This window comes from Nematolebias whitei, chromosome 9, assembly GCF_014905685.2.
Source record: "Nematolebias whitei isolate Nwh7 chromosome 9, NemWhi1, whole genome shotgun sequence".
Classification (NCBI taxonomy): Eukaryota; Metazoa; Chordata; class Actinopteri; order Cyprinodontiformes; family Rivulidae; genus Nematolebias; species Nematolebias whitei.
This window is the reverse complement of record NC_056506.1, coordinates 8,613,749-8,638,520: the sequence shown is the minus strand read 5'-3', so window position 1 is coordinate 8,638,520 and position 24,772 is coordinate 8,613,749. Positions and strand designations below refer to the sequence as shown.

The window sequence follows — 24,772 nt, the reverse complement described above, 5'->3', positions numbered from 1 at the left end:
GAACCATCGCCATGTGCGCCTCCCGGAAAATGCTCTGTGGGCGTGTGTCATTTCCGGCCTTTTATCCCCGTTTGAGAAGGCTAGCTTCCTGATTGGTTCAGCTTCTGTCGCTATGGTTACGACTTAGCCCGCCCCCTCAAGGACGTTAACGTCTATATTTCTGATAAGTTTTGGTTCACCGAAATCGGCTTTTGTTTAACGTTTAACTTGCTATTCTACTTTAGGGATACAAAAATGATTTGTGTCAAAATTGTTTATACGTAATTATTAATTATTATCTACCTCATGGGTATGTTAATTCAATATCTGTTGGAGGCCTGGTGATTGTTTTTAAGGCAGAATCATCTTAGTTTCTGTGTCTGTGTTTAAACTGTTAACACTGTTTGTTTAACGTGATTATACCTTAGTGATAACACTGATTTGAAATAGTTGTTTATTTCTAGGAATAATTATATTATCTAACTTATGTTCGTGTTTTTATTTGGATCATGGTTATACTTTTAATTTGATTTTACTTAGTCAAACTATATTGTCTAAATTAAAGAGCTGTGTTCTAGCTTTATTTATGTTAATCAGTCTGCTCTCTGGCCTGATTTGATTGCTTGTAATTTATCAAATGTGAACTTGTAAAATTATCCTTTGCTACTATGAGATTATATTTAAAGGTCAACTAGTTAGAATTAGCAAACATTTTCTATAAACATAGTTCAAGCTTGGAAGAAAAACACGCACACCCTTTATGTGACATGACATTTGAGTGCTTGATAGGAATTATAAAAATGTATAAAATATTAAATCCAACACCAGCATGTACAATACACTGTAAATCTAGGCCATTATATCAATCATGGGGTCCACTAAGAGCCAGTAAAATAAAATGGAAAATACATTATTACTTGACCTCACCTGCAAATGATGTGCAGCCTCTGCAGGCAGCCGGCAGCCAGCGGGTCTCTGGGCCGGGACTCCAGGAAGTCTTCTGCATGACTTTTCAGATTGGGACTGGGTGGGAACAAGCCAGAGCACAGCCATATCAGCTGCCATCCACGCTCTATACTCAACCTGAGGGGGCCAGATGAAGAGAATCAGCGTGTCAGCTACAGTTTTATTTTTTAAATACAATACATGTACCACAAATGTAGGAGCACCTGCTGCTATTACTGGTCATCTGTCTCATAATCTGGCAGTAGATTTCATCCTGCAGGGCTTCATGCTGCATGGCCGGACCAAAGATCTGGTCTGTCAGCTCGATTGCACTGCGAGCCTGTTTGATGGGGTAGTCCCCCATGTACTTCAAGATAGGTGCACGTCAGGGTCAAGGACTCATAGAAAGTGTATTAAAATCCAGCTGCAACAGCAACACAATGATTAACACTATAAACCAACAATACTCCGATATCCCACGTTGTTGAGGGATTTAAAGAGTGAATGTTTGTAATTTTGAACATGAGTGTTTTTCTAAACTTGAACTGAATAAAGAATGAAGTAAACCTAAATGCTTTTGGTGCAAGATATTCAAGTGGGGAGGCATTACACTGGAAATAATGGAGGGAGGGGTTTTTTTGGTCAGAGGCAGCACAAAGTGACAGATCCTGGAGGTGCTGAGGGAGCCAATTTATCCACCATCAGTTGCAATAGAGGAGCTAGGGGGTGGCTGATGGTGGTCTTGGCCCCCCATAAATTAATCTTCTGCCATTTGAAGAAATTATGCATTTAATCAATATGAAAATTAGAAAGCATAGTTTCCTCAAATAATTGGGGGGCAGTTTATATATATACAAACCGGATTCCAAAAAAGTTGGGACACCAAACAAATTGTGAATAAAAACTGAATGCAATGATGTGGAGGTGCCAACATCTAATATTTTATTCAGAATAGAACACAAATCACAGATCAAAAGTTTAAATTGAGAGAATGTATCATTTTAAGGGAAAAATCTGTTGTTTCCAAATTTCATGGCATCAACAAATCCCAAAAAAGTTGGGACAAGTCCATTTTTAACACTATGTGGCATCCCCCCTTCTTCTTACAACACTCAACAGATGTCTGGGGACAGAGGAGACCAGTTTCTCAAGTTTAGAAATAGGAATGCTCTCCCATTCATGTCTAATACAGGCCTCTAACTGTTCAATCGTCTTGGGCCTTCTTTGTCGCACCTTCCTCTTTATGATGCGCCAAATGTTCTCTATAGGTGAAAGATCTGGACTGCAGGCTGGCCATTTAAGAACCCGGATCCTTCTCCTACGTAGCCATGATGTTGTGATTGCTGCAGAATGTGGTCTGGCATTTTCGTGTTGAAAAATGTAGGGTCTTCCCTGAAAGAGATGACGTCTAGATGGGAGCATATGTTGTTCTAGAACCTGAATATAGTTCTCTACATTAATGGTGCCTTTCCAGACATGCAAGCTGCCCATGCCACAAGCGCTCATGCAACCCCATACCATCAGTGATGCAGGCTTCTGAACGGAGCGTTGATAACAACTTGGGCTATCCTTGTCCTCTCTGGTCCGGATGACATGGCGTCCCAGTGTTCCAAAAAGAACTTCAAATCGTGACTCATCTGACCACAGAACAGTCTTCCATTTTGCCACACTCCATTTTAAATGACCCCTGGCCCAGTGCAAACGTCTGAGCTTGTGGAGCTTGCTTAGAAATGGCTTCCTCTTTGCACTGTAGAGTTTCAGCTGGCAACGGCGGATGGCACGGTGGATTATGTTCACTGACAATGCTTTCTGGAAGTATTCCTGAGCCCATTCTGTTATTTTCTTGACAGTGGCATTCCTGTTTGAGGTGCAGTGATATTTAAGGGCCCAGAGATCACGAGCATCCAGTACAGTTTTACGGCCTTGACCCTTACGCACAGCGATTGTTCCAGATTCTCTGAATCTTTTGATGATGTTATGCATGGTTGATGATGATAACTTAAAAGTCTTTGCTATTTTACGCTGGGTAACACCATTCTGGTATTGCTGCACTATCTTTCTGCGCAACAATGGTGGAATTGGTGATCCTCTTACCATCTTGGCTTCTGAGAGACACCGACACTCTGAGAAGCTCTTTTTATACCCAAGCATGTTGTCAACTGACCTAATTAGTGTTAATTGGTCTTCCAGCTGTTCGTTATATGCTCCATTTCCTTTTTCCAGCCACTTATTGCTACTTGTCCCAACTTTTTTGGGATTTGTTGACACTGTGAAATTTTGAATCAACATATTTTTCCTTTAAAATGTTACATTTACTCAGATTAAACTTTTGATCTGTCATCTGTTATATCACGAATAAAATAATGACATTTGTCATCTCCACATCATTGCATTCAGTTTTTATTCACAATTTGTTTAGTGTCCCAACTTTTTTGGAATCCGGTTTGTAGTATATATGGTGGTGGCCATCTTGGATTTTAATGTGGTGATCCAATTTTCAAAAGTGACCTTTCTTCTGCCTAGATGCAGCCACTCACCAAAATGGAAGTTGGTACCTGACTTATTTTTCAAGTTATTGCGCTCACAACATTCATGGGTGGAAGCTATTTCCAATTTCCCCTCTTTGCAGGGGACAGAAAACATGATTTTATTACTCCTTAAGTTTAACAAACATTTCTGAGAGAAACAACAAAATTACACACGTTAAAAAGGCAGTGTCTTTTTCCCCAAAGGATATCAGTGAAAGAATTGCAGGCCAAGCTACCGAGCTCAGATTTACCAACCAACGTTTTCATGAGCGGCTGTTTGAGAGGCTCTCTTGAAAAAGCCCACAGCTTCTCTCTGTTGACCCCTTTGGACGCACCATGACGACCTTCTTTATGACCTTGTCTATGAGACACAAAGGCAAAAGGCAAGTTTCTGTTTTGTAGCGAAATATCTCAAATAATGACTTATTTATAGTCAAAAATGCTTAAAATGACTAATTTGCTGTAAAACATTCAAAAGCAGTTCTATTTCATGTAAGTTACGCCCTTTAAAAGCTGTCGCTGCTGGGTTTACTCGCACACAGTGTGCCGAACACTAAAAAATTCTAGTCCATGCCCACCTGCTGTGTGGGCCCCACCCGGTCTGTTATAAATTGCATCTGGACAGGAGATCGACTCCCTCCCATTTTTCTTCAACCACACTAAGAACACTACTTCTAAGAAAGAATAATAGAAAAGAAAAGAGAAGAAGAAAGATGACTTCCATTAAGAAATTGCAAGACCATCCCTCTGTGTCCCGCATGCCAGACAGGCTACATCCTATTGACGGACCTGCACGTCGTGTGTGAAAGCTGCCTGGGAGTTGACCACGCTCTGCAAGCTTTGGATGTGCTATTTTCCTGTCCAGCCTGTAAACTTTTTAGGCTCTTTTCCTCTAAGGAGGATGAGTTTCAACTGAGGGGGGACTGTTCGCTCGAGGAATTGTTGAACTCCCTGGACACGGAGTTTGGGAACACATCCCCCTCTGACACTGAAACAGATAGCAGCTGTACTCCATCCTGCCTTACAGGAGGTTTGGAGCTGGTGTTGCCTTCAATGGTCGCCTCCCTGAGCGCCCAGGGATCGACCACCACACTGCTTCATGAGCTTCCACAGATAATTGGGAGGTTGGCGAGAGCCTGCGACCTAGAAGTGCTCGAACCGGCGGCCCTGGCCACATCGATCATTTTGGCAGGAAGGTTTGCCGCCCAGCACATTGGACACCGGGACCCGGTCTGGCCCTGCTTCTCGGCAGTGTCCGCCCTCCTCCTGGGTTCAGCCAACGATCCCTTTAAGTTGAGGACTCCGGTTGCCTTCTACGCGGCCATCACCAAAGACAAAGAGCTTACGGACCAGGGCTTACGGACCAGGGCTTTCCCACCGTCACTCCCCCTAGAACCCAGTTTGTCAGCTGTTTTCGGGGTAAGAGCAGCGTAATACGTCGGCCAATGTATCATCCCGTCATCCTCTAGTGACCAGCTCACCGCGAAGCTGACAGACAGAATTCCTCAGTGCTCATTGCAGGTGGAGGCAGCAACCAACAACATTGCTATGCTAGCCCTTAGCATAGTTAAAGAGGTGAAGGAACCAAACCCGTTCTCTGCAGATCTGGACCAGATCGGCACGGCTGCAGACACGATCACCAACCTGTGTGTGGTGCTTGCAGCATGCTCTGCCCGCATCTCGTCTTGGGCAACGTTGCTGCAGAGACAGATGTGGTTGAAACTGTCCCTGTCCATCCCAGAGGACGTTAAAAAAGAAGTCCTGGAAGGTCCTGTGTCCCCAGATGGCTTCTTTGGACCTCATTTTCAGTCGGTCCTGAACCAGCTGCAGTCCTCATCCGACGCCCTGGAACAAGTGCTGAGACACACGACCCTACCCTGAGCAGATTCCCGCCCTGCTTGGACACCTGGCCGCTGGAGGGAACAGCGCAGGTTCCAGCGCCAGCAGCAGAGACGCTCCACGGCCACTGCAACTTTTTCTGGGGGCCCCCTACCATCCTTCCCCAGCGGAAAAACGTCCAAGATGCAACAAAGATCTGGGATATCTGAGGCAGAGGCTGGCAACAGAATGACCGTGGTCGAATCAGATGTAGGACACACGAAGGAGGCAGTACAAAAAAATGACGGTTTGGGGGGGGGGGGGGGGGGAGAGATGAGCAGGGTTTTTAAAGTGAAAAATAAAAAATCTTTCTCAAAAAGCGGAGTTTTTCATTCAGACAGGCTGAATTTATCTCTTCATTTTTTTTTGTCAGCACATCCTCCACAATTAATGAAAAGGTTAGCCTAAGGCAACCATCCATCTATCCATCCATCCATCCATCCATCCATTTTCTTTACCCGCTTATTCCATTTTGGGTCACGGGGGTCGCTGGTGCCCATTACCAGCAATCATTGTGCGAGGGGCGGGGTACACCCTGGACGGGTCGCAAGTCCATCACAGGGCCACATAGAGACAAACGAGACAAACAACCATTCACTCTCTCACTCACACCTAGGGACAATTTAGAGTTACCAATCAGCCTAACATGCATGTTTTTGGACTGTGGGAGGAAACCGGAGTACCCGGAGAAAACCCACGCATGCACGGAGAGAACACGCAAACTCCACCCAGAAAGGCCCCTGGACCTGGGTTTGAACCAAGGACCTGCTCGATGAGAGGCAGCAGCTCTACCAGTTGCGCCACCGTGCTGCCCGCCTAAGGCAACCGTTCAAAGGTAAACAAAAAGAAAAGCACTTTTGGTCTAATGACACACAAACAGAAGATGGAGCGGTTGCGCTAGGAGACTCCTCCACCCACCCACCAGCCCCACCTCCTCACCTGTCAGAGGAAGTGAGCGCTGAGGGCAGCTGTCAGAAAACACAGAGTGGTAAGATGTTTAACAAAAAGTTAATGCCCAAAGAACATAGGAACCTTTCTGTCCCCACACACTCAGGTAGAAAACATAGAATAGAATAGAATAGAATAGAATAGAATAGAATAGAATAGAATAGAAAAGAAACAGCCTTTATTGTCCCACAGATGGGAAATTCAAGTGCAACAGCAGGGACAGATAAAAAGATTTCACACAAAAGTTCCTAAATGTTAATAATGTTTTGTCTCCCTTAAGAGTCAAAACATCCACATGCTCCCACTTTTGGAGTGTAGCGCGGCATGGCAGGAAACATGCAACTTGAGCAAATGGTTGTATCGCTTAATTCACAAGGGTTACACTCTGCAGTTTGTGAGAACACCCCCAAAATTCAACGGAGTGTTAGAAACCCAGCTAACATCTCTAGAACAGGGCATAATCCTCCAATCAGAGTTGATGGAGCTTCTGGAAAAAGGCGTGATTGCCAGAGTTCCCTCAGGGGAGAGGAGGAAGCCATTTTTTTCTCTCGGTACTTCCTGGTTTCGAAGAAGTCGGTAGGCCTCAGACCAATTCTGGATCTGTCTGCCTTCAACAAATTCATCATAGAACGACCTTTCCACATGCTGACGGTGAAACGTGTTCTCGAATATATGACACGAGGGGACTGATTTGTGTTCATAGATCTGAAGGATGCATTCTTCCAAATTCTGATAATAAACAAACACAGGAAATTCCTCCGTTTTTCCTTCCAGGTGGCCTGTTTTCAGTACAACCGTCTGCCGTTTGGATATGCGCTCGCCCCACGCACGTTCTCAAAATGTATGGAGGCAGCTCTCCTGCCACTTCGAACGAGAGGGATAAAAATCCTGTTTTATCTGGACAACCTCCTGCTGTTATCTCGGTCCAGAAAAGAGGCAGAGACACAAACAGTTGTTTTAGTGAATCACCTGGCTCATCTGGGATTCACGATAAATTGGGAGAAGAGCTCTATTTTTCTGTCTCAGCGAATTACATTCCTGAGAGTGAATCTAAATTCAATAAACATGACAACTGCCCTGTCACAATAGAGGAAGGAATCCCTGACGTCATTGCTTCAGTTCGTCCGGCCCCTCAGAACAGTAACAGTGCTGACAGTCATGAGACTGCTAGGAATGATGTCAGCAGCTCACATTTAGGGATGCACCAATCCACTTTTTCCACTTCCGATACCGATATCTGCTGTTTAGTACTGGCCAATACAGATCCGATACATATCTAATACAGAAAAACAGTGCTGAATTCCATTCAACAAACTCAGCCTGATCTTTAGGGTGAAATCTCTGGAGATGCTTGATTAAGTTGGTAGTGTTATGACTGGAAGTTTTAGTGACACCCCCTGGAACCATCGCTGTGCATGTATTGCACATATTGCATGTAGCTGTCGAATGTGTTGGCTGAGGTAGTGTGAAATAGTTCCAGATGGCTGATCCTTTTGCTCGCTCTATTTTGAAATCAATCTGTGCGGTGAGTTCAGTAGCGCGTGACATCACTCAGAGCACAAAGCATAGAATTAGAGTGAATAGATCTGTCCAGTCGTGGATCGGTCACATTGTCACGACACCCGATCCAGAAGTTTTTTTGAAATTGGGACCGATACCGATATTGTATCGGATTGGTGCATCTCTACTCACATTGTGGTGCCGCTGGGGTTATTGTTTATGTGCCGCCTGCAAAGATGGTTCAATCGACTGAAAGTCGACCCTGTATATCACAAATGGCACCTGATCACCGTTTTCCCATCTGCGGGAGCGGATCTGAACCTGTCATGCTTTTGCCCCTCACAGCCTGTCATGTTTGTGTTTTTTTCCTGCCAAGCTCTGCCTGTTCCTGTCACTCACTCTCACCCAGCAATCAAGCTCATGCTCTACACCTGTTCGCCACCCTACTTAAGCTCCCTGCATTCACTCAGTCGGTGCCAGATTCTCGAACCTTTCAAGCAGTAGAAATCCAGCATACCTGATCTTGTCTCTTGCCATGACTCCTTGCCTGTTTTTGACTCCTCGCCTTGCCTGAACCCTCTTGGATTTTGTCTGCCTATCTGCCCATGGTTTCTGACTCTGTGCCATCCCCTTTTGACCACGTCTTTTGGATCATGACTCGGCCCTGTTCTCGCTTCTCTTCTTCTATGGTTTTTGACCCCTACAACAACTCACAGACCACGATTCTGGATTTTCCTATTCTGGACCTCAAGTCCTTTAATCTGCTCCACTGCAGCAACCTGCTCTACTGGAGGGACAACACTGACTGCAGTGTGACTACAGACTCTGCTGCAACATCAAGACAGAAGGTTAGTGCAGACACCAACATTCACTTGCACGTCCAGAACTTAGTCAAAGCCACTAACTCTTCTGTCTTGACAGATTGGACCCAGACCTCCACCAGAGGTTTTCCTGTTCACAATAAAATTGTTAAACTGCTCTTGGACTTGTTGTTGTTGTTGCTGATCCAAAACCCATATCTTGTCAGAACCACTGGGGAAATTCCCTGAACCTGTAAGAGGGAGTTCCCCTGGGCAAAGTGACATCATTCATGTCGGTGTTCACAAACGCGTCCCTCTCCAGCTGGGGAGGGACCTGTCTGTCACAAACGATAGGAGGTATGTCTTGTCACATAAATGTTTGGAACTGCTTACAGTTGGGAAAGTGATCAGACATTTTGCCCCACTGGTTCAGGGTCATCACGTGATGATCCACACAGACAACAGAACAGCAGCGGCGTACATAAATTGCCAAGGGGGTGTGCATTCAGCTCAACTGCTGAACGCAGCCAGGAAACTGCTATGATGGGCGCGCACACTTACGTTCTATCAGAGCAGTTTACATCCCAGGTGTTCTAAACAGAGGAGCAGATATTATGTCGGGAGGAGGCCCTCTGGACAGGGATTGGTCTCTTCATCCAGATCTAATCTTGCAAATCTGGATGAAGGTTTGGGAGAGTGGAGGTGGACCTGATGGCCACTCGGGAGAACACTCAGTGCGCCCCGTTCTTCTCCCTAAATCCACGGGATGCTCCGCCACTGGGAGTGAACGCATTTGCACACAAACCGTGGCCAAAGATGCTGATTTATGCCTTCCCTCCAGTTCTCCTGATAGCAGCATTGTTGGAGAGGGTGAGAGAGGAGAATATGAAAATGATTCTGATTGCCCCAGAGCGCATGAACGCCTCGTGGTTCCTGGTTCTGCAACAGCTGATGGGTCAACCGTGGAAGTTGCCATGGAGAGAGGATGCACTCTTGCAGGCAGAAGGAGCAATCAGGAGCCCCCCTATAATAGGTCAGCCCCTTTGGGTCTGGCCGCTGAACAAGAATGCTTAGAAAAATGCGTTTTTTCTAAAGACGTAATATGTGCCATCCGGGGAACATGCGCTAAATCCACTACGGCTGTTTATGTTTCTAAATGGGCTGCTTTTCAGCGATCGTGCCTAGAAAAGGAGGTGGACCCAACTTCATGTCCCCTTGGCTGCATTTTATTCTACCTGAAGCTGTTGTTGGACAGAAATTTAGCTTTCAGCACAATTAAAATTTATGCTGCAGCAATTTCTTCCTGTCATGAAGGTTTCAACAATAGAACAGTTTTCAATCACCCTTTAACAAAATGGTTTCTGAAAGGTGCACACTGGCTCAGGCCAGTGACGCGTGCCCTGACACTACAGTGGGATTTAGTGTTCGTTCTCAGTGTACTAACTAAAGATCTGTTTGAGCCCTTGGACCAGATACCTTTGAAGTATCTATCACTCAAAACAGCCTTGTTATTAGCTCTGACATCAGCTAAAAGAGTGAGCGACTTGTCAGGTCTGTCCGTCGCTCCTTCTTGTCTCAGAATTCAAGGAGATGGGAGCTCAGCAGATCAAATCCTGTTTTTATACCAAAAAGCATAACAAGTTTGTTCAGGTCCAGTCATTACGCTGGATGGGTTCTGTCCTCCTCTCCATAAAACTATGGAGGAGGAACAATTTCACCTGCTCTGTCCAGTACGCGCGCTCAGGAGTTATGTGACAAGCACAGCCGTGATGCGTAAATCCGATCTATTGTTCGTACATTTCAGGAAACAATCACAGGGTCAGCCTTTATCTTCCCAGCGTCTGTCACATTGGTTATGTGAAACTATATCGCAAGCTTATAGTTCTTCCAGTTTTCAACCGCCTGAAGGACTCAGGGCTCATTCCACCAGAGGGATTTCTATTCCCACAGCTCTGCACAGAGGGGTATCTGTACAGGACATCTGCTTTGCGGCTTCATGGTCATCACCGACCTCCTTCATCCATTTTTATTCACGAAATGTCTCCAGCCCTTCGCTGACACATTTCGTTCTCAGAGTTATGGCAGAGTGATTTTTCACAATCACATAACTATATATAAAAAAAAATAAAAAAACAACAAACAATGAAACAATACAGCCCTGCTCTGTCATTATTACTGGGCATTTTTTCTACGATTACTCGTTCAAACAGGAAAATTCCTTCTTCCTCATTGGAAATTTTTCTTTTTTTTATTCCTCTTTTTTCTGATATGAATAAACATTCCTTCAGTTAAGATCAGGCACAGAGTCTGCACGCCTGTAATTCAGTACGCATCAGGTACATGGATCAATGGTGCGTAATACGCTTGAATAAAGAATGAGGTTTTAGGCAGATGTCAGGGTGTTTTTTATGGTTCTCGGACAGACCCAGTGAGGCATGGACCATATCCTGCTCCACCCTTAAACCCAATAGCGACAGCTTTTAAAGGGCAAAGCTTACACAAAATAGAAAGTTGGTTACATATTGTAACCCCAGATTCTATGAGTGTAAGCGTAGCCCTTTAAAAATTGGGCCTCACTGGCTCTCAAATGGCTGAAGAAAAGAGTATGCCTTTGGGAGTCAATCTCCGGTCCAGATGCAATTTATAATGGTCTGGTTGGAGCCCATACAGCAGGTGGACGTGGACTAGAAGTTTTCAGTGTTCAGCGCGCTGTGCACAGGTAAACCCAATAGCGACAGCTTTTAAAGGGCTACGCTTACACTCATAGAATCTGGGGTTACAATATGTAACCAACGCTTTATTACCTGAAATTCTCAAGTGCAAACTCTTTCAGAGAAATGGGAGCCACTGTTTCTCCTCCCTGAGGATTGTTGGTTGTGACTGAGGTTTTCCTCTGCTTGGGGCTGAGCTGATCCTGTGGGTGAGACAAACATCTTGGTTAAACCCAGCATGTGGTACTGAAAGCTGAAAGTGTAGCAGGTTTATGTTTGCTCATATCAGAAGCCTTTAGGGAGCTCTGCACTCTTAAGAATCATGGGGAAAAATGTCAGTCCAAGCTTTCCAGTTCTGGGGTTCTCTGTATCAGGACAAAATCAGGTTCTAAAATGATCCAACTGAACATTAAATGAACAAAAATCAATTGATTCCACCGTTATTTCTTAAACAAATCCACTGAACCACCTTTATCATCAGTAACTCTCAGTGGTTGTTTCCTGTTTGATTTATCAGTCTCCCAAATGTCCTGATGTTGTTCAATAATCAAGGTAGAAAAATCTAACAAAGTTAAGCCAGGTCCTCTGGATGGATGGATAAAAAAAAAAAAAAAAAAAACTAGAAAGTTACTGGAGAAACTTTGACGGGGACTGCCAGGCTGCTGTCGATTTAAATTATTGATTTGATAGGAAAAGTGTTTGGGTTCGCCCTCAGCTACCATTATATCAAATTTCAGCTGAATTGCTCTAAAAATGGCAGAGTTATGGTATTTTTACTCTTTTAGCTAAGGTGGCCATCTTGGATTTTTGATTTGGATTCAGTACGTGATTGGAAACGTTCTCAGCTACAACCTCACCAAATTTCAGCTCTATATGTGTAAAAATGGCCAAGTTAAAGACATTTAAAAGTAGCATTGGTGGCCATCTTGGATTTTTGATTTTGATAGAGCATTTGATAGGAAACATTCTCAGCTCTCACCACACCAAGTTTCAGGTCAATATCACTAAAACTGACCAATTTACAATATTTTTCTGTTTTTGCTTCGTCGGCCATCTTGGATTTTTGATTTTCAATCAGAATCTTTTAGGGATCATTCTCAGCTACCAATAAGCCAAATATCAGCTCAATATCTCTTAAAGGTCAAGTTATCATATTTTTTCACTTTTAGCTAAGATGGCTATCTTGGATATTTGATTTTCATTAGGGATGTATTACAACTCGCTCTCAGCTACAACCATACTTAATTTCAGCTCAATATCTCAAAGAATGACCGAGTTACAGTCAATTTTATGTATGCTGAGGTAGCTATGGCAGCCATCTTGAATCAAAATGGCTCCAAACAATCACCTCTAGAGATATATCTGATGATTACTTTCTGTGGGTTTCAAACAAATTCAACAATGAGTTTCTGTTTTGTAGCTCAATATCTCAAAGAATTACTTACTTATAGTCAATTTTATGTATGCTGAGATAGTTATGGCAGCCATCTTGAATCAAAATGGCAGCTTAATTTTCAATGGCAATGCAGACTAATTAGCTACCTTAGGCTAATTAGCTACCTTAGGACTGTCAGGGTAATTAACTGCATTACTTGAATTGCCTTGCTTAATGCACTGCCTTGCATGTTGCACCAAAATGACTCCCGACGTTACTCATTTTCTTTGAAAAGTTGTCTCCCATTCATTTCCTATGAGAAATTTGGCATCTTTGTTAGCAAAATACGTTACCATGGTAACTCCAATTGCCAATAAAAGTAATAGCACACATCTCAGAGCCGGGCCGGTCGTTTTGATATAACTTTTGTGGGGGTCCATGTTGCGATTCGGGCCACATTAAAGATGAAAAAGATACGCTTATCGGGTGTAGAATAATAAGAGGGCAGTCACCAACTAGTTCCTGGAGTTAGTGAAATATTTGTTCACAAATTACATCGCCATGTTAACTCGAAATGCCAATCGTTTTGATATAACTTTTGTGGGGGTAGACATTGTGGTTCAGGCCACATTAACTGAGATAGAAATGTAGACATGTAGAGGTGAATAATGATAGGTGTCTGCCATTCATTTGCATGGCAGTCCCCAAAAATGTTGAAACATTTCGTCTTTTATCCAAAAGACTTGATCAGGCTGGGGAGCTGTAATAAACTCAGTCTTATAAATAGCACCTTCTCATAGTAGATCAACCAGTTTGTTGTTGACATCCAGAACTAGTTGTTCACATGATCAATAAGGACGGTCAGCCTAACAATTGATCATTAGTGCTCTGGTGGCTGCTTGCTATTCACAAAGAGCTGAGTGATACTAGAAATAACAGCATTGTAAGAGGGGGACAGTTGAACACGGAGGCCTCCGCCCCTGTTTAGTGATGGACGGGTTATTTTCACAAAGATGGTATCCTTCACTCCTCTCTCCAAACAACATTCCTCTCTATCCAGGATGTGAACATCTTCATCCCTGAAAGAGTGACCGCTGACCTGGAGATGAGTCTAGACCGCAGATTCCTGGTCTGATTATGTTGCTCTTCTGTGCTAGGCCATCCTTTTGGCCAGTGGCTGTTTAGTTTCCCTGATGTAAGACTTTCAGGTCTCTTTTGTAAATGAGTCCCAGAGGCTCAATGGGATTAACCTGTATAAATAAAGGTTGAATGAAAAAAGACTGATCACAGTCCTCCTGACACTGAACAGCATACAGGTCCTTCTCAAAAAATTAGCATATTGTGATAAAGGTCTTTATTTTCCATATTGTAATGATAAAAATGAAACTTTCATATATTTCAGATTCATTGCACACTAACTGAAATATTTCAGGTCTTTAATTGTTTTAATACTGATGATTATGGCATACAGCTCATGAAAACCCAAAATGCCTGTCCCAAAAAATTAGCATATTTCATCCCACCAATGAAAGACAAGTGTTTTTAATACAAAAAAACGCCAACCTTCAAATAATCATGTTCAGTTATGCACTCAATACTTGGTCGGGAATCCTTTTGCATGAATGACTGCTTCAATGCAGCGTGGCATGGAGGCAATCAGCCTGTGGCACTGCTGAGGTGTTATGGAGGCCCAGGATGCTTCAATAGCAGCCTTAAGCTCATCCAGAGTGTTAGGTCTTGTGTCTCTCAACTTTCTCTTCACAATACCCCACAGGTTCTCTATGGGGTTCAGGTCAGGAGAGTTGGCAGGCCAATTGAGCACAGTAATACCATGGTCAGTAAACGATTTACCAGTGGTTTTGGCACTGTGAGCAGGTGCCAGGTCGTGCTGAAAAATGAAATCTTCATCTCCATAAAGCTTTTCAGCAGATGGAAGCATGAAGTGCTCCAAAATCTCCTGATAGCTGCATTGACCCTGCCCTTGATAAAACACAGTGGGCCAACACCAGCAGATGACATGACACCCCAGTGACTGTGGAAACTTGACACTGGACCTCAAGCATTGTGAATTCTGTGTCTCCTCTCTTCCTCCAGACTCGGGGACCTTGATTTCCAAAGGAAATGCAAAATTTACTGTAATCAGAGAACGTAACTTTGGACCACTCAGCAGCAGTCCCAGGCGAGATGCTTCTGACGCAGTCTCTTGTTCAAAAGTGGCTTGACCTGGGGAATGCGGCACCTGTAGCCCATTTCCTGCACACGCCTGTGCACGGTGGCTCTGGATGTTTCTACTCCAGACTCAGTCCACTGCTTCCGCAGGTCCCCCAAGGTCTGGAATCGGCCCTTCTCCACAATCCTCCTCAGGGTCCGGTCACCTCTTCTCGTTGTGCAGCGTTTTCTGCCACACTTTTCCCTTCCCACAGACTTCCCACTGAGGTGCCTTGATACAGCACTCTGGGAACAGCCTATTTGTTCAGCAATTTCTTTCTGTGTCTTACCCTCTTGCTTGAGGGTGTCAATGATGGCCTTCTGGACAGCAGTCAGGTCGGCAGTCTTATCCATGATTGCGGTTTTGAGTAATGAACAAGACTGGGAGTTTTTAAAAGCCTCAGGAATATTTTGCAGGTGTTTAGAGTTAGGTCGTTGATTCAGATGGTTAGGTTAATAGCTTGTTTAGAGAAACTTTTCATGATATGCTAATTTTTTGAGACAGGCATTTGGGGTTTTCATGAGCTGTATACCATAATCATCAGTATAAAAACAATTAAAGACCTGAAATATTTCAGTTGGTGTGCAATGAATCTGAAATATATGAAAGTTTCATTTTTATCATTACATTATGGAAAAAAATGACCTTTATCACAATATGCTAATTTTTTGAGAAGGACCTGTAAACAGGAAAACCTGGAGTGGAGTTTTAGTGGCTTGAGTATTCTTCTATTAATCAAGTGGAATGGATTTGTTCACGAAGAAAGAGAAACTGCGCCGTCTGAACTAATGTTTCATAATAAAAGTGTGTGTGTGTGTGTGTGTGTGGGGGGGGGGGGGTTCAAATGAACGTTTTTTTGAATGTGGGGGGACATGTCCCCTTCACATATAATGGTTGCGATGCCTTTGCATAAAACACTATTTCTTTTATGTTAAACTCAGTCTGTAACATTTGAAATTCAGTGTATTTTATAAATATTTTATTAACTTTTTTAGGAATTAACACATTTGTAACATTCATTCAAAATATGCCTTTTACTATTAACAAATCTGTAACATTTTTTAAGAACCTATTAAGAATAAAATCTTCCAGTCAAGCCCTGTTTGCACTAACTGTTGTATTTGTAACATTTCAGAATAACTCTAACCCTTGCAGATACAAAATATCAGTAATGTAATATAATAAACAAAGTGACATTTTTTAATGAATCATGTGACATTAGTATTGATCCTCAGATCTGCAGCATTTTTAATAATAATAATACTTAATTTCTAGGTGTTCAAGATGGCGCCCATGGAGTAGGAGGTGTTGACTGATGCTCCCGCTAGCTAACTAGCTAACTTTGCCAACTTTACAAAACTGACTCCAACTGTGTATGTATATATCTATATAGATAATACATGTGTATATATATATACAGAACAGGTGGAAGAAGGAAGTCTCTGAACCGTGGATGCTGAGCCACGAGTTTAGCTAACGTTTGGCTAACGAGCTAGTCAGAGAGTTACTTCGGCTAGTGAGGCCTGCGGAGACCCGGTCCGCCGCCGTTTGGACCTGCGAGCCGTTGAACCGAGCTGTTTACGGAGGAGACCCGGTCCGCCGCTGTTGGACCTGCGAGCCGCTGAACCGGGCTGTTTACGGAGGAGACCCAGTCCGCCGCTGTTGGACCTGCGAGCCGCTGGAACCGAGCGGTCTGCGGCGGAGACCCAGTCCGCCGCTGTTGGACCTGCGAGCCGCTGAACCGAGCTGTTTACGTCGGTGACCCGGTCCGCCGCTGTTGGACCTGCGAGCCGCTGAACCGAGCTGTTTACGGAGGAGACCAGGTCCGCCGCTGTTGGACCTGTGAGCCGCGGAAACCGAGGAAGCTAAACTACAGCTGTGGGATTTGGGAGCTGTTACAACCGGGACATAGTCTGTCACCATTGGGGCTGCGAACTGCTGGACCGAGTGAATCGTGGGACCACGTGGGACCTGGAAGTTGTTGCCGCTAGTCCTCGGCTAGACCTGGCTAGGCCTCGGCTAACAACATAAGCTAACATCATAAGCCTGTGAACCTCGTGGCTAACAACAATAGCCTGAGAACCTCGTGGCTGGATCCTGTGCTTCTGAGAGTTGAGACCAATAATCCAGAAGTATCGTGAGTAATGCCGAGCAAACACAGAGATAAGAGACAAGTGTCGGAAAATAATTCTGAAGATATGGAGGAAGTTAAAAAATCTTTGAACTATTTGAGTGCTGAACTGACTAAAGTATCAGCTAAATGTGATTTACTAACAGGACTGTTTGAAGAAGTGAGAAATTTGAAAGAACTGATGACTAATAAAGACAGAAAAATAGCTGAACTGGAACAAAAAGTAGAAGACTTGGAAAAATACACAAGACTAGACAACTTGGTGATCACTGGACTAGAAGTTAGGAACCAAACTTATGCAAGAGTTGTTGCTGGTACTAACACAGCAGAAGATGCACCACAGGAAGAACTACAGACTCTGGAGGAGCAAGTAGTGATTTTTTTACAAATCAAAAACATTGACATCGAATATGAGGACATTTCAATCTGTCACACACTGCCCAACAAATCAGATAAAGCCAAACCATCCATAGTCATCAAGTTCATTAGCAGGAAATCAAGAAACAATGTGATAATGCAAGCAAAAAAACTGAAGGGAACAAATGTTTACATAAATGAACACCTAACTAAAAAAAATGGAAATATTGCACGTGAAGCAAGGTTGTTAAAAAAACAGAAAACAATAGCATCAACTTGGACAAGAAATGGAAACATCTGGATCAAAATACAGGAAGGATCTCAGGCTAAAATAATAAAAGACCTGAAAGATCTGGAAAAGCTAAAATGAGCTCAGGAGATGACAGATAATAAATCATCGACATAACTTCACAAACAAGAAATTAACAAAATATAAAACAAACAAATACATTAAAACATGACAACATACGAAGATTTAGAGTTTAAAATATACAATGTTGAAGATGCGATTGATACAAATTTTTTCCCTGAAATAAAAGACTGTGAATATTACAATGAAAAACAGTTTAATGACATTAATATAACAAATGGAGGTCTCTCTGTTATTCACTTTAATAGTAGAAGTATAAATGCAAATATATCCAAAATAACAGATTATTTAAAACAGCTAAACAGAACCTTTACAATAATAGCACTGTCGGAGACGTGGCTCAACGATGAAAACACAACTAATGTTCACATGGAAGGGTATGAATTATATCATGTGAACAGAAGCAACAAAAGAGGTGGTGGAGTGGCTCTATTTGTTAAAAATGAAATAAAATGTAAATTAATTAATGAAATGTCAATAATTGTTGATAATATCATGGAAATAATAACAATAGAAATAATAAACAAGATTGATAAAAACATATTGATAAGTTGTGTATATCGATCTCCAGGATCAAATATAGAAATATTCACCGATAAAATCGTACAATTATTGGACAAGAGTTTTAATAAAAGCATTTTTTTCTGTGGAGATTTTAATATTGACCTGGGAAATAAAACAGATTCAAATAACATCAGTACATTTACAAATTCATTGTATAGTTTAAATCTTTATCCGTTAATATCAAAACCAACAAGAATTACAACTCATAGTGCTACAATAATCGATAATATTTTCACAAATAAAACAAATGGGGATGTGATGGGAGGTATTTTAACGAGTGATTTGAGTGATCATTTACCAGTTTTCATGATTTATAAAAATGATCAAAGCATTACAAAAGAAATTACAACTAAGGAAAAAACAATAAACACATCAACAAAAGCAATGGATAAATTAAAAGATGATTTACATAAACAAAGCTGGAAAGACGTGTAAGTTGATGATGTGAACAGATCATATGATGAGTTTATGAATATTTTGGGAGCTCTGTATGAAAAAAATTGTGTGCAAAATAATTATACAAAGAGAAATGTTGTTGATCAACCATGGATGACGAAAGGGTTGAGAAATGCTTGTTAAAAAAAAAAGAATTATTTGTATACATGTTTCTTGAAATTGAGAACACAAGAGGCTGAAAATAAATATAAGAAGTATAAAAATAAATTAGTAGCGATTATAAGGAAACACAAGAAGGAATATTATAGTGATTTATTAAATAAAAGTAATGGTGATATGAAAGCTACATGGCGTGTAATAAATAGTGTTCTGAAAAGTCATAAAGCAAAAACAGGTATTTCACAATATTTTTTGAAGGATGACGATGAAATCCATGATGAAAATGAAATTGTAAATGGATTTAATCATCATTTTGTGAACGTTGGATCAAGCCTTGCATCTAAAATACCAAAAGTAGACAATAATGTGAACCATTCAGTTATAAGTTGTGACAACAGTATTTTTCTTAATGGAACTGACAAAGAAGAAATAATGAATGTAGTAAAAAATCTTACAGACAAGAGATCAAAAGACTGGGTGGACATGGATATGATGTTTGTAAAGGACATAATGAGTTATGTTATCGAGCCATTTGCATATATTTGTAATTTATCATTTTCAAAAGGAATATTTCCAGACAATATGAAAGTAGCTAAGGTAGTTCCTCTCTTTAAAAATGGTGATAAATGTGTGTTCAATAATTATAGACCAATATCCTTATTACCACAGTTCTCAAAAATTCTAGAAAAACTATTTGTGACCAGATTAGATAAATTTATTACTAAACAAAACATTCTAAGTAGCAGTCAGTATGGGTTTAGAGCAAAAAACTCTACATCAATGGCTCTCATGGAAATAATAGAACAAATAACTACTGCTGTCGATCAAAAACAGTATTGTGTTAGTATTTTTGTTGATTTAAAAAAAGCATTCGATACTATTGACCACACTATTCTCCTTGAAAAATTAAATAAATATGGTATAAGAGGACCAGCATTACACTGGGTATCTAGCTATTTAAAAGATAGGAAACAGTTTGTACAAATAAATGGTGTAAGATCTGACCTGTGCAATATCACTTGTGGAGTTCCTCAAGGCTCTGTACTTGGACCAAAGTTATTTATTTTATATGTGAATGACTTAGTGAATGTATCAGGACTCCTCAAATGTGTCCTTTTTGCAGATGACACCACATTTTTCTGTTTGGGTAAAGATGTAAAATGGATGTTGGAATTGATGAAGACAGAATTTGATCAAATACAAACTTGGTTTAAACTTAATAAATTATCATTAAATTTAGATAAAACTAAATACATGATATTTAGCAACAAAAAGAGAACTGTTGATGATCCATTTAAAATTGAGGGTGTTGAGATTTGTAGAGTTAATGAGATGAAATTTTTGGGTGTAATCATTGATGAACAGCTAACATGGAAAAATCACATAAATTCTGTAAGAACAAAAATATCTAAATCTATTGCAGTACTATACAAAGTCAGGGAATTATTAAATGATAAAGCTCTGTACATGTTGTATAACACAATCATTGTTCCACATTTAATCTATTGCATTGATGTTTGGGGGAAAGCGTGTAAAACATTTACAAAACCTATTTTTATTTTACAGAAAAGAGCTGTAAGAATTATCACCAGAAAGCATTACTGTCACCCATCAAGCACATTATTTTATCAACTGAAGTTATTGAAGTTCCATGATCTAGTAGATTACAGTATTTTATCAGTTATGTATAGGGCTCAAAATCACACATTACCATTAAATATCCAAAGAAATTTTGTTAAAAGACAAAGTTGCTACAATCTTAAGGGGATAGAGATATTTGTCAAACCAAAATTCAGAACTAGTCTGAAGGGAAGGTCTACCTCAATCCAAGGAGTTGGATTGTGGAATGGTCTAGAGCTGGTGTGCCCAACCAGTCGCTCGCGGGCAGCGAAGCCTTGACTTGTATTCTCACAGACATAGTCTCGCGAGTTTTGGGTGCGGTGACACAGCGCTCTCACGAGATTTTAGGCTCAGTAGTGGAGTAATGTCGGTGCGCAGAAAACATGGATGGAAAACTAGCGAACAAGCAAACGAAAACTTATTATTTTCACACAGAGTGGGAGGAGGAGTATTTTTTTTGTTTATTCTAATTCGAAGTCCATTTGCCTCATCTGTAATTCGAGCGTTGCCTTACCCAAAAAGTGTAACTTGGAGCGGCATTTCAAGACGATGCACAAACGGTTTGAGACAGATTTCCCTCTTAAAAGTTCTTTATGGACTCAGAAAGTGCGGGAGCTAAAAAACAAGCTTGCAGCCCAGCAATCAGTCTTCACTCGCCCCAGCACAAAAGGTAAAGCTGCTACGATAGCTTCCTACCGAGTTAGCCGCATCCTGGCTCAACATAAGAAGTCTTTCAGCGATGGACAAGTTATGAAAGAAGCGTTTATTGAGGCTGCAGATGCGCTTTTTCATGATTTTAAAAATAAGTGAGATCGTAGCTGCTATTAAAGACGTGCAGTTGTCCAGACAAACAGTGACACGGCGATGTGAGGGAATGGCTGTGGATGTGGAGGAGCAGCTAAAAAAGGACGTGGAACAATGTGAGTGTTTCTCTCTTCAGTTTGATGAGTCGACAGACATGGTGGATGTAGCCCAGCTGTGTGTTTTTATCAGAATGGCCTTTGCAGACATGAGTGCCAAAGAGGAGCTGCTCACCATCTTGCCTTTGAAGGGACATACAAGAGGAGAAGATATTTTTAATGTGTTTATGGAGTTTGTTAATAAAAGCAACTTGCCCCTCTTTAAACTAATTTCTATAACAACTGATGGCGCTCCAGCAATGACTGGTCACACCAGTGGATTTGTTGCACTCTGCAAGCAGAATGATGCTTTCCCAGACATGTTGCACTATCACTGCATCATCCACCAACAGGCCCTGTGTGGGAAGATTTTAAACATGAAGGAAGTGATGGATGTTGCCATGAAAACTGTGTGCTCTATAAGGGCCAGGAGTCTGCAGAGGAGGTTGTTCCAGGCTCACTTGGAGGAGGCAGGAGCAGACCACACAGACCTGCTGCTGCACATGGACGTCAGGTGGCTAAGCAGAGGTAAATTTCTGGACAGATTCAGTGAGCTGTTGCCTGAGAACAGGGATTTTCTGAAGCTGTCAGATCATGGTGAACATTCAAAACTAGAGGACACCCAGTGGCTTTTGGATTTAGCCTTCCTCACAGATCTCACCAGCCTGCTCAATGAACTGAATTTGGAGCTTCAGGGAAAGGACAAAAACATAATCCACATGATCAGTTCTGTGAGCACCTTCAAAAGCAGGCTGCAACTGCTCACAAGTCGGCTGCAACGCAGGGACCTGCGAAACTTCCCACACATGGAGGCAGAGCTACAGCGCCAAGGGAAAGAGGTCCCACAACTGGACAGTGCACACTATTCTAAGCAGGTTCAGAGCATCTCAGCAGAATTTGAGAGACGATTTACTGACTTTTCCTCCATCGAGCCTGTTACCAGCTACATATGTTTTGGAAATGTTGATGTGGATGACATTGTGTCCAAATTGGTGTCCGTGTTTCAGCTGGACAGCTCTGGTGTTGAAAATGAGGTGTTGAGTCTGCAAAATGACATTGGGATCAAATCCAGAGCATCACCTGGCGTGGATGGAGAGTTCTGGAGTCTGCTGTCAGAAGAAAAGTATCCTAACATCCGAAGATGTGCTTTGAACTTAACAGCACTTTTTGGATCTACCTACCTGTGTGAGTCTGCTTTTTCACACATGAAAATCATCAAGTCCAAAAACAGATCCACAATGAATGATGATCATCTGGAGACCTGCCTGCGTCTCGCAACCACCTCATACTGCCCATCTTATGAGACCCTGGCCTCCTCCTCTCAGTGTCAGAAGTCCCACTAAGGTAGAGACACATTTATTTTATACAGCTTGCATAAAAAGTTGTCTCCTATAGACACATCACGTTCTGTTTTATTTACTTTAAAGAAGTGAGGAGTAGGGATTGATGAAAAATTATGTTTGTTGATAATGAGACTGGACGAGTAGCTCTCGGCAAATTGCCGACTTCAAAAGTAGCTCTTGGTTCAAAAAAGGTTGGGCACCCCTGGTGATGTGAAAAATGCCAAGTCAATGTGCACATTTAAGAAAAAGATCAAAACTGAATTGTTAAAAAAGTATATATGAAGTAGCTTAGTGTGTGTTTTGTATTAGAATTAGATAAATTAGAAAGTTATTCATTTTGTTCTGTTACTTGAAGATTATTATGTCTGAAATAATTGTTTTGAAAAAAGGGGCAGATATAATAAGATTTTTTTCTTCTTTCTGCTGCCTTTCATTTTAAATCTTTTGTATCTTTTTTTTATATTGTTATGGAATTGTTTTGTACTTTTTTAAAATGAATAAACTATATACCATACCATACCATACCATTTCTAAAGCCCTTTAAAACACCCACAGCTGCAACAAAGTACATATAAAATCATTTTAACTAATCATTGCATCTTTTACTCTTTTTAAATAAATTATTTTTCACATATTTCATCATTGCTTCTTTCAAGAGCTCCACACCTGAAAATGCCTCATGAAAAAACATCTGCGTGCTCAAAGTTGCCTTTAACTCTGACATTCTTCTGCCTGTTGTGAGCCCCCAGGGGGCTACTTAGCACTGAAGCTAGCGTGTTAGCTGATGAAGTGTTGCTCCACGTTGTTTGGCTGTGACCACAGCCCACTGAGACACAGACACACTTGTCTTTCAACACTGTGAAAGACCTTTTCCTACCAGTCACTGTGCAAATGTGTTTTCTTAAGTTTTTCTGCCATTTTTCCCATGGGAGGTAAAACTAGTTTGTAGTTGCCCCATTGAAGAGATGGGAGTGGTTTACACATGACTCTGAACTTTGACCCCAGACAAGATTGCTAAACTGTATACATAAAACTATTTCTTTTAAAATATTTTATTAATCCTTTTCATTTCAAATATAAAGCCTTGCAAATGTTATTTATTACATTTAAAAATATATTTAATGACAATTTTTATGTGGTGCACCTTGATGAGTGCTATTTTTAGAACATGCCCGCGAGTGAATCAAGAGATCCCTGCGGGCAATCAGGTGCCCGCGGGCACCGTGTTGGTGACCCCTGACGTAAAGAGTAATGTGACATCAAAAGAGACCATTGTTTCATCAGTCTCCATGATGACATCCCTCACCTTATTCACAAAGTCCATGGTGTTCTGTGTGTGGTGTTCTGAGCTGCCAACTAAAGGGATGAGTACAGATGCCAGATATTTGGAAACATTGTAAGTGACAAAGTTAATCATGCTAACAATTGTTCTTAAAGGTACACCTCGTTTGTGAATTTTAGGTGAACCATACAGACTAGGTGTGGCCTCCCCTGGGTACAGTCTGTGGTACAAAATACGGTCAATAGCCTTGTCCTGCTCCAAAATTTTCAGGCAATCTATCAACTTCTTCTTGAAACCACTTCCTGGATCTCTTTTCAGTGGCTCATAAGTGGTTAAGTCACTAAGGAGTGTCATAACTTTCTCATGATAGTCTTTCTGGTTCAAAATCACTGTGCACCTTCCTTTGTCTGCTGGGAGAATAATGATGTTTTTGTCCTTGTTGAGAGTGGTGAGTACATCCCTCTCCTCTGCTGATGTTGGAAGGTGGTGGTTTGGCATTGCTGAGGCAGGCTGAAAAGTTGATTTTGGATTGTTCTGCTTCACACTCTGTAATTTTGTTGTTGAGGATGGCTGATTCAGTGCCTGTGATCATCTCCACCAGAGGAATTCTTCTTGGTACAACCACAAAGTTCAGTGCAGCTCCCCAGACTGACAAAGGCTTTTGGATAAAAGATGAAACATCTCAGTTTTTTTACTCCATCCAGAAGACCTGACTTAACTTTGTTAAAGTCTCCCACATGGTTGTGGGGGAATCTTGGCCCACTCTTCTTTACAATGT

The 24,772-nt window shown here is 41.6% G+C and overlaps 1 protein-coding gene across 1 annotated transcript in view; it reads right to left on the bottom strand.

The window, feature by feature from the left end:
• The window catches only part of LOC119414867 (unconventional myosin-VIIa), a 246,919-nt gene that overhangs the window by 77,874 nt on the left and 144,273 nt on the right, over positions 1-24,772 (bottom strand). The window contains exons 37-40 of the mRNA XM_037681988.1: positions 11,383-11,492; positions 3,662-3,813; positions 1,149-1,302; positions 907-1,062 (exon numbers count right to left, since the gene is read on the bottom strand). Coding sequence (XP_037537916.1) covers positions 907-1,062; positions 1,149-1,302; positions 3,662-3,813; positions 11,383-11,492 — 572 coding nt within the window. The remainder of the gene's footprint in view (positions 1-906; positions 1,063-1,148; positions 1,303-3,661; positions 3,814-11,382; positions 11,493-24,772) is intronic.